This window comes from Cyrtonyx montezumae, unplaced genomic scaffold (genome assembly GCF_038088225.1).
Source record: "Cyrtonyx montezumae isolate F1298 unplaced genomic scaffold, pur_monq_1.0 scaffold_8, whole genome shotgun sequence".
In the NCBI taxonomy this organism is placed as follows: Eukaryota; Metazoa; Chordata; class Aves; order Galliformes; family Odontophoridae; genus Cyrtonyx; species Cyrtonyx montezumae.
The window spans coordinates 29,675,647-29,686,420 of record NW_027072089.1 but is presented as its reverse complement, the minus strand read 5'-3'; the positions used below and the strand labels follow the sequence as shown (position 1 = coordinate 29,686,420).

The 10,774-nt window shown below is 41.2% G+C and overlaps 1 protein-coding gene across 1 annotated transcript; it reads right to left on the bottom strand.

The window, feature by feature from the left end:
- Window positions 1-4,579: 4,579 nt before the first annotated feature.
- Window positions 4,580-10,467, bottom strand: RPL7 (ribosomal protein L7). The gene is made up of 7 exons (XM_065752771.1): window positions 10,377-10,467; window positions 9,603-9,705; window positions 8,968-9,134; window positions 8,192-8,329; window positions 7,928-8,037; window positions 6,714-6,924; window positions 4,580-4,643 (listed from the first exon to the last, which is right to left on the bottom strand). The coding sequence occupies exons 1-6, from the start codon at window positions 10,388-10,390 to the stop codon at window positions 6,716-6,718; spliced, it is 741 nt and encodes a 246-aa protein (XP_065608843.1). The 5' UTR covers window positions 10,391-10,467; the 3' UTR covers window positions 4,580-4,643; window positions 6,714-6,715.
- Between the last annotated feature and the right edge of the window lie 307 nt (window positions 10,468-10,774).

The following is a 10,774-nucleotide window of genomic DNA, read 5'->3' as shown; positions in this document are numbered from 1 at the left end:
CTTGCTCATTTGAACGTATGTAAGGAGAGCAGAAATAGAATGGAGTACTCCAAGGATGCCGCCCCTCTGCCATTCCAGCCCAGCCCTTAAGTGAAAATTTCAGATCTGCCTCTGTGTCCTGTTCTTCTTTGAAGATAAGTACCTGAACCGGTATGTAACTGGGTACATGTACCTACAAGCTTCGTCCTGGAGTACAAGAGCCAAAAGTGTCACCCAAAATTCTTCTACCATGCTTGTTCCAAATAATGAACATTTTGGCACAGCAAAGAATCTCAGTCTAAATGTATTTAACACTCACAATACAAATCTATGGACCAATAGATACTCAAGCCAGTAAGTTAACTTATACCATATGTAATGCTGAAGTCAAAAGAAAGCATTGCCATTATCCAGAAATACTCACTTTTCTAAGAAGAATACATCATTTTTCCAAAGGCAGACAGTACCAAGTACCTTTGAAAATCTAACCTGGTTTCAGGTTCAAGAAAACTGAATCTCAGATAGGATTCTGGACAGTTCCCACTTCACCTGCCAGAACAGTTGAGCTGGGCAGCTGTGAGAATAGAGAAAGCAACCGCTGTTTTATAATGCTAGGTTTTGAGGTTGACTGTAGTGACCAGGTGTCAGAGCCCTCCTGGCCGTAGTACACCAGCCAGCACAAATCCCTTCACTAGCCACAGCCACCTGCTCCCTAGCAGCACACTGAAACTTAATTCCATAATTCCAGGATGTAGATTCCACTGCTGCTCTTTTGGGATGGGATAAGTCCTGGTTCAGCTACCAGCCTGCCATGTAAACCTTGGTGAATTGTGTTTCCTACGTAGGCTTTTCTCTTAGCAGAAAGAAAACAGTAGTAGTGATATTAGACAATTACTTCAAAGTCTGCTAAGAAAACTGCCGTCATACAAAGGCTTTAGCAGTGGAAGCTGTAAAACAGTAGTGCACTTCAGAAAGCCAGTGATCATAATCCAAAAGAGGAGAAACGGACAGCTTGACAGCGGAAAGCCAGATGTCAGGCAGACAGGATAGCTAAAAATTAACTCCAACCTTCCAGGTACTGGAAACAAGCAAGCCTGGAAGTACTATTCAAAATGCATGCCTATGGAGTCATTCACTTCTTCCTACACTGAGGTAGATAATTTTCAATTACATGTGGTAAGGAAATAATGAAAAAGATTTAATGAGGTTTTGTTTTTGTTTTACACTTTTTGCCTACCAAGTTTCACGCTCTCAAAACACAGCAGTTGCAGAGGTAGCAATGAGAAATAAAACTGCAAAGATCATGCAGAAGCCCCCCAACACACCAGGCTCCAATCTAACAAAGTAATCATTAAAACTAAACCACAATAATAATAAAAAATAAAAGCAATGTAATCTACCAGTTAACACTGTACTCAAGTGAGAGGTAGGGCCTGCTCTCCTTCCACACTTTGGGTTGCAAATAAATGTAACACTTATATCCTGGATCTTCTAGTCTTCTAGAGAAAAAAATCCAGAGCTTTGTACTATCAAATAATTCATTTAATTTCTTCTTAACACCTTAGTAGAACTTGCTAAGCCTAACTCAGAACAAATGTACCATTCCTCCTTTCACCAAAGGATATTTCACTATTAGAAGATATTAGCAAAATGCAAGAAGATTATAAAATATCATTACCACAAATACAAAAAAAAAAAGTGTTAACACTTACTATGGATACATACATGGTACCCGTGTACCATGGGTACAGCACTGTGTACAAATCTGTGCAGAACTTCCTATGAAACGAAGAGTAATGCTGCTGCTTGTACCTCCCTATGCTATCTTTTCCTCCTATACCCTAAACACTACTTTGCATGTAGTCTCTTCCCTATCCATATATACATACATATATATACATGTGGCCCCATGACAATACACTCCCTTATTTCTGTTTTCTCCTGTTGTAAAATAAACAAGAATGCCAAGGATAGATCTCCATCCACATTGTAGTTTTCAAACCTAAGCTAAGAATCACTGCCGTAGACGTGCAGGTAACTTCAATCAGGAGCAGCACAGAGATTTTCTCACCTACAGTTCTGCAGACATTACTGAAAAGAGGGAGATGGAAGGAATGTTTCAAACAAAGTACACACATCCAGCTTCCCAGGCGTAGGACAGTTATTGCACGATGCAGACACCACCTTTCCTCCTTATTGGAGCCTTAGAACTGATGGTGAGCTCTGCTAATACTCTAAAATAATAAAAATTGGTCCCAGTCTTCCAGTGAGAGCTGCGAGATCTGCATGGCAAACAGGCAGAAGCAACAAAGCCCATTCAGTGTAGGCAAAAGCCCACCATCCTTTTCCCAAGCACTATTTTTAAGACGTATCTGGGTGGCTTCCTGCTGTGTGTGCTCCTGATTCCAAATCCCTTCCAAGCACGTACTGTCCACTGCTGCAGTTCTGAACTGTGCTGTGAGTTGCAGGTACCTGGAAGCACAGGTCTAACTCGTGTCCTTTGTGTACCTACAGTGCCTGCATTTAGTAACTTCTACTGCATAGGCTCTGTGACTGCTGTCTACAAATCTCTTGGAAGTATAGCACGTTTTAAGGGAAGAAAAAAGAAACAAACCTCATTCAGAAATGACCACTGAGCAAGGACCCGGCCCACTACTGGTTAAGTGTTCCAGTGGCTAATTATCTTCCATTAAGATGTTTAATTTGAAGCCAAAGTTTATCTGGCCTCGAATTCAAGTCGTTTCATATTATAACTTCACTAGACCAAAGAATTCTTTTATCAAGCTACTTTTCTCCATGGAGGTAATTATAGGTAGGTACTCATTTTGTAACCATGTCTGTATTTAAACTGAATAAATTAAGCTCTCTTAGTACTGAAAAGCATGTTCTTGATTCTTGGCACGAGAACTGGATACTGCATTTGGCACTAACGTAAGCACTACTGGAACAAAAGTAATATTACCTCCCCCATACCATTTGATATTCCCTTTTTTAAGCATCCAAAAGTTGCATTTGGCCAAGTGGGAGCGTATGTTCAGCTGACTATCCATCACATCTCCTGACTTTCTCTCAGAACACTGATGCCTGGAATGGGCTCCCATTCTGTTTCCAGATGTACGGCTTTACACGTGGTGATAGTGAAACAGGCTGCATGGGCTGCACACCAGCAAAGGAACAACAATTAATTGTAAAGCCTATAAACCGTAGCACGCCTGAAAACTTTATAAGCAAGTTGTTAGTGGGTCAGGAGTCTCCTGTTGCTTTCCCAATGGCAATTAGGCAAAGCTTCTGGCTTTGGTTCTGAGGAAAAAAAGGCAGGCGATAGCTGCTCTGAAAGAGAATGCAAAAGTAATGTTTACAAGAACCTGAACTTTATCATAAAGGATTTACATTTTTTATTGTTTAGGGACCAAGCGATTTTCTTCAGCATCTACACACAACTCATGTTACTTTGTAAATGCTCCAAGGTGTGTTATTCATGCACTGTGGAAGTGGATCATGCCTCATTTCCAGTACAAACTCTGACCTTAACTATCCAACCACGAGCTGGCTCTGTAATTGCATGCTACAGAGCACGCCTGGCAAGCAGTATGAAAATGCTCACATTTGTGCTAGCGTCAGGGGTGACCAACCCCTTAACTATGTGGGATTACTAGGTTTTAACTATGCTTCCACATCACATGTTATTTTGTCCTCTTCTGAAAGCACATCTCAGAGGTAGTTAAGAAAAATGAGTTGTTCAAATACCTTGAAAACAGTTCAGCTTCCCATCGCAAACACGTGAGTGCATTTGATTTTTAAACATTTGGGACCCAAGTAGCAGACAGCTGATATGGGCTCAACAGCACTGCTTAACTTCATTAGCAAGTCTCTTATCCTCTTCTTAATAGTTATAATACAAAGTTTGTATTCATTTGTGTTGCTTCACCAATGCGTGTAATGTTCTGTCGAGATGTAGAAAAACGTGAGAGTCAAGGGGACCTAACTGAAAACCTAGTAGCAAACTAACAGAAGTACTCTGCCAATTGAAACAAAGGTACTTAGTTTTTAACTCCCTTTTTTTTTTTTTCCACACCCTACCTGAATCTTAATGCCTATCTGTTAGCTTCAGGCTAACAGAATTAAGTCTGGAACTTGAAAAAATCAAGACAGGAACTGGGTTTCCTGTGAAGAAAACAGCATGTGTGTAATTTCCACAGGAGGACAGTTTTCCCCCATCCAACAGTTTCATAACAATGCTTTCTCACAGCAAATCACACTGCTTATTACATTAAAAAAGATACTTAAATGAACTGTTAATACATTTTGGAGCTTCAAAGTCACAACAAGGGAACTGTCATGTACCTTTAGGTTTCATAATTTAGTTGTAAAGTTGCTAGATGTAAATACTGTGATATTATTCTTCATGTAGGAAATTCTCACACTTGCTGTCACTCAGAAAATAACTAAAATCCCTTGCCTGTCTGAAGCTGAAAACACTATTAGCTGCATACTGGGAATTCAGAGAGTAATTCAGTTTTCAAGAGGTTGCTCCAAATTGCCTCATGAACTAATGCCACAATGAAAAAGGGTTACAAAAAGAACAGCTGAGGTGACACTGTTTTGTGCAAGAAGATTTTTATTAACAGATCATACTTTGAAAAACTGCAGCTGGGCATCTGAACCTGAAAGGGAAAAAAATAAGTATCATCAGACACACACAGATCTGGAACTACTCTGGCCACCCGAAGAGTTCATACACTATTACACTTAATAACGCAGACTAAAAATATTGACTATTTTTTCTTTACCAGACTTGAAACTTCACTAGTTTTGCAACCTTTAACTTCTAAACTGACATCTTCTCTGCACTGAAAACATCAACTTCCATTGACAGAACTAACTGAATAAAAGTGTTCTGCCTTTGAAGTATTGCTCTCTCTTTTCCTGTTCTTCTGAAAGCTTAGCAGAAGAGTTCAGTACATAAAGACATCCCGAGGCACTGAATGTATTCAGTATCTTCTCCAATAACCCTGTTTTCAGTTAACTTTACACAGAAGAATTAAAACAAAATGCAAACTATCTCAAGCTCCTTTGGAAGTCTGCTTAAGAGCTAATAAAATCCAGTAGCTTAAATTGAAAGACAGAGTAAGGCCCCAATATCTCCTAGTATTGTTCAGATGCTTGACAGTGAAGAATGGAGAGCAAAGGATCAACAGAAAACTTGCAAAGTATGAATTAAATACAGTATTTTTCAACATACGCTCAAGAACCACACAGAAAAATGACAGCAGTTGTGCTCATTCTTTTGAAGACTCACAGATGAACTTTAAAGAAGCACCTGTGAGAACAATCAATTTCTGAAGAACGCTACCAAGAGCAACATAACATCACCCACGGCATCAAACATCAGAGCTTTCTCAAAATTACTTCTTAACATAGGCAAGCTAAAAAGCTTTATGGGAGCACTGTCCTCAGTAACAATTTTCCTGAAGTGCCAGGTTTCCACATGCTGTCTAATCAGTACTTTAAAGGTCCACTGCTTCATACAATCAGAAGAATATGCAAGAAGCTTGGAAGAGTGAGAACAGAGGAAGAACAGCCTCCATTCAAGCTTCAACAGAACAGCTCAGCCAGACAAATGGAAGGTTACCTCACAAAGCTGTCTTTAGCTTCTTGCACAGAGAGTAGATATGAAAGAGCTCAACTAGCTTAAAACGAATAAGTAAATAAAAACAGCTACAACAGAGCTTGATTTAAAAAAAAATAGGCTTAAAAAAGAAGCAGAGATTGCCTTCCCTTCATAAACATGTTTCTAAGAACAATTTATTAGTTTTTTTTAGTAAATATGCTAATAATTGCATTAATAATGAAGAGCTTCTACTCCAACTTTTAGCTCTAAAATCTCACTACTACCTGCTATTTTTATTAATCAAGCCCCTGGAAGTTACTAGTTCCTAAGCAAACCAAAAGTTTCTTGCCTTTGAGCAGTTAGGGGAAAACTGCATTTCTGCCTGTTAGTTTTTACATCCACTGTGAAAAAACAAAGCTTTCTTGAATTCCAGAATGTACCAAAAAGACATTTACCCTTGAGGAAAAATTGATAAGGGCAACACTGAAGCTGCCTTAGCGCGTGAGAAAGCTGGAAAGATAGGAAATATGAGACTTCTGAAAAAAAAGCTGTGTCTCTGAATGGTCAAGATTTCTCAACAAAGCAGGAACAGCAGAATAACAGCAATAAATGATAGGACAGACAGTTTGAAGCAGACACTAATTTCAGACTCCAGCAGCTGCTTACAAACTGCTTTAAGTGACGTGTCAATAATTAATTTCCCATTTCTAAAGGACAAATGGTATTCAAATTGGCAAATTAGTCTTTCTAAATCACAGCCTTAAGTTAATATGAAAAATTGAATTATCATTTTGAACGAAACCTTAAGCTGAAACTTTAGACCACTAAAATGCTGTAAATGGAGAATTCAGTTTCTCCCAATCCTAAATAAGCTTCCTTCTTTTTTGCAGAAAACAGCTGATATGAAGAAATACTCTACTGTAATCACAACACTAATTGTATGAAGAGTTTATGAGTGAGAAGTGAAAACTGTAGCCAAAATCTGAAGGCTACAGATTATTTTTGCATTCTCTTTCCGAGTGGCCATCATCATAACACCCGCTCAAGTGTTTTCAAATGTGCTACTGGTGAACAGAAAATAAATCACTAGTAGTGCTTCTATTTCATAAACATATCACCTTACCATTAGTTCATTCTCCTGATGAGTCTGTTAATCTGATCTTCTCTGTTACCAGCATCTCCACCCTCCACAAAGTGGATCGTTTTCTTCTTCATTCCACCCCGAGGAGAGGACAATTTGAAGGGCCAAAGGAAGTTGTTCACAACTTTGAAGTTCTTGCCAACAGTGTAAATTTCATGGATCACATCCTCCATGCAGATGATGCCAAGTTTTCCTAAAATTCAGAAAAGTTGTTTCTAAAAGCTCTGCAGAGCCACTACCAATGACAAACTAAAAATTATCTAATTCTTAAATTCACTAAGTGAAAAAGCATCTGCTCTGCCAGAACAGCCCATGACTGACCTTTCCTAAGAAAAGGCATCAGCTGCAGCTAGCTGCACAGTATTTCACTGGTATTTTCTTTGTGTTTGTGTCCAGCAATGAGAAACAAAATAACTGCTCAGTGGATCTTCAGAAAATAAGACTTTTCTTTTTCCCCCAAAAACACAGTACCTAAAATATACATTGCTCAGGGAAATTCACTAAGCAATTTGTTGAATGATGCAATAGCATGTTTTCTTCATGCAATTCCGAATTGTTCAATGATGTGTAACAAGCGGAGTTCATAAAACACAAGGCTAAAAAGGCAGGTGGCAATAATGTAATAGCTGTACCTTCAGAATATGAAAGCACAAAACATGACACCTCTGAATGGAAGGGGGATTTGGAAGAGAGACTTCAGTATTTCTTGTCGTGACTGGGAATAAAAGGAGCCACTCAGAGCTGGATCTATTTCCTGACAACTCACCACCATGCTGTGCTTCCACAAAGTACAATGATGGCTTTAATAGCTACTTCTTCTCACAGGAACTTCTAAAAGGCCTGTCTACCAGAACATGAAGGTTAAAGACACTAGCAAATTCCAATACTAAAACTGAGACTTCAAAGCAACATACAATGAACTAACTTCCTGCTCCAGCACTTCTTCCTTACAGAAATGTTTACCATCCCATTAAAGATCAAGGAGACTACAGTCAAAATTTACAAATCTAAAATCCTAACACTAAATCTTGATACTTATTTTCAACACTTCCTACTGAAAATTGCTGCATTAATACAGAAATAGAGCCAGTTAACTAATCACTACTATTCCCAAGAGACAAATAAGGACTGTCCAGCTTAGTAGTAGTTATCCAACAGCAACTAGTGTGGCTTTTGTTTTGCAGAGTGAAGTTTACCAAGGCGCTTGCGAATCAGGGAGTTATCAGTCAGAGCAATGCGCTTCTTGTTGATCTTGCCATAACCACGCTTGTAGATCAGCTCATGCACAGACTTCAGATTGGGATAACTGAAATAACAGATAATAATTATTAAACTGCACAACCACAATTTTGTGCTTCTTTTCTGCTTTGATTTCAAAACACTTTAAGCAAGACCTGTATAGCACAATCCAAGGCAATCAATGTTAGCACTGCTTTGACAGAACTGAGCACGTTACTCACCCCCACGCGATATAGGGCTCAACAATCCTCAACATGTTGATAGAAGCTTTGTTGAGCTTCACGAAGGTGCCATTAAAAATCTGACGCAGGCGTAGAAGCTGTAACACCTTCCGGACCTTGGGGCTGACACCATTGATGCTACAGAACACAGCAAAAAGCCTCAGTCATCTGCATCTATAGTTATCACCACAGCAGTAACAAGCTTTCAGGTAAAAAAAGCAACAACAGAAAAAAACAGAAAAATAAACAGTAATGTCCTCCTGTCTTGAAACATTATCACGATTTCCCCAATTTCACACAGTAAACTTAGTATGTTATCTTATTTATGTATGTTAGTATTAAGGCAGATTTAATGCTGTGAGAGAAATTCAGACAAAAATTACTTATTAACTAAATATCCTTGTGCTCTCCTTCTTCCTCTTGTTTGTTTTCTCTAACACTTTTACCAAAACACAGTGAAACAAGCACTTCTAACTAAACGCAATAGGTAACACTGGCATATAATTTTATCAAGATAAACTAAAACAGAATAACAGTCTGCATGTCTTGCTTTGTTTGTTCTTTATTAAGTCAAGGATTCCTAATGGTGGTATACACAAAGCAGAAGGATTTTACACCCAACTGAATCAAACCACTAACACATCATCAATGTGACTGCCAGTAGTTCTCAAGCAACCTATCAAAAGCTTGAATTTATTTATGTGTTTAAGCAAGGTAACAAAAAAAGAGACAATGTCAGTGTTTCTGAACATAAACAACATATTCTTAACTCTTACCCTCTTATCCTGATGACAAAGGCAAGCTTGGGTTCAGCTGGAACATAGTAATTACCAGCTTTTCGTGCCATCCTGGCCATGCGGATCTCCTGTCTATACATGTGCCTGTACTCCTTATGGTAAGCTTTGGCTCTTTCATAGATGATTTTCCTTTGCGCTTTACGGAACTGGAATAAACCAAACAAGTGAGACTGTATTTTAGCACATGCAATCGACTTCAAACAATGTAGCATATTCTTGAATTTCCCATAGTACTGGACACTGTATTGCGGACTTCAAAATGACCATCACTCAACAGAAACGTGGGGAACTCCATTCACACTGCAGCAGTGCTTTATTTTGAACAATATATTAGTATATCTCTCAGTTACCCTCACAGATACTGTAATATCTTTCCTCTCTGAGGATTAACTTTTACAGACAACTGCACGCTACACCTCTGCTCTCCTAAATGTAACTCTTTAAACACAGTGTTGACCCTCCTAGTGAACATTTCAGGCTTAGTATTTAAGACAATATCAAAGTATCAGATATAAACACTGCAATGCTCCTGACTGCTTTCTGTCAGCAGTGACATCAGTTTGCTGACCTACAAAACAGACAGCAATTCAAGCAAGGAGTCGTGAAACGCTCACCTTCTTTTGAGCCAACAGCCTCTTCAAACGTTTGGCTTTTGCAGCTGCATAAGCCTGTCGCCTCTTCAGGAGGCTTTCCGGGACAGATGGCACCTTCTTAGCCCTAAGTGACAGGGGAAACACTCTTAAAACCCAGGCTTTCTAAAACCAGCACATCATAAACACCAAAAGTATCAAATGTAGATGCAGGCTTCGTTGTCTCCAGCCAGTTTGCTGAGGTATATAACTTGTCCTCACCGCCACCAGGCTTCGACACAGCCTGAACAGATCACCTTTTGTATTAAGGCTAGGAAGTCTGCCATATTGTTCTTCGATTCTTGCACACCTACCAAGAGTAACTAGTAGTTCAACTTCATAGGAAGCACTTAGAAAGTAGCTTTAGGAAGAGAGAAGCCTGATCGTTATTAAATTTTACTTTCATGCTTGCGTTTGAGACTGTGCAGCACGTGCAAGACCGGCATTCAAACGGCAATAACTCCTCGGGCCTGCTCCCGCTCTAATAGAGCCCGCGAGTCCTCCCAGCCCCGTTCAGCCCTATACATCCCCAGCCCCGCAAAGCCGCGCCCGATGCCGGCTCCACCTGCCCGGCCCACACGGCAGCCTACAGAAAGGAAGGGACAGCGGAGACGGCAGCTGCATCCCCGCCGCACTCAGCCCCAGCCTCCCGCCGCTGCCACGGGACGGCAAGCAGCGTCCCGACAGCGGAAGCCGCGGTCAGGCAGCGCCACAGCCGGGGATGGCAGCGGATTATCGCGGGGCAGGGCGATCACTTACTCCTTGTCCGCCATGATCGGCGCCGGAAGAGAGAGAGCAGGCGCATGCGCGGTGCCGACTCGAGCCGCCTGCTGCGCGGCCAAGGCCCCGCGCTTCGCAAGGACCCTGCCTTTAGGTGTCCGCGGCGCTGCCGGAGCGCGGGCCGACCCCGCGGGGAAATCCCTCGCGCCGCGAACGCGTGTTCCTAAGCCGCCTTAAATCACAGCGAGCTCATTAAAGCGGAGCCCGCTGGCCCCGCCGGGCAGCTGCCCAGAGCTCCTCGCCCTCCTCCGGCGGAGCAGCAGTTCCTGCCGCCGCCTCAAGGCGGCGCTGTGGCGCGCGGAGCGGTGCACGCCGGGACATGTAGGCGTGGGGCGGGCAGGGACGGGGAAGCGCCCGCGGGGCCGCCGCTGCCGCCG

Excerpts from the sequence above, each read along its gene's own strand:
- RPL7 (XM_065752771.1), bottom strand. Across the intron at positions 9,135-9,602 it reads GGCTGTTGGCTCAAAAGAAG|TTCCGTAAAGCGCAAAGGAA; the intron begins GTGAGCGTTTCA and ends GGTTTATTCCAG. Across the intron at positions 8,038-8,191 it reads GAGCCCTATATCGCGTGGGG|TTATCCCAATCTGAAGTCTG; the intron begins GTGAGTAACGTG and ends CTGTTATTTCAG.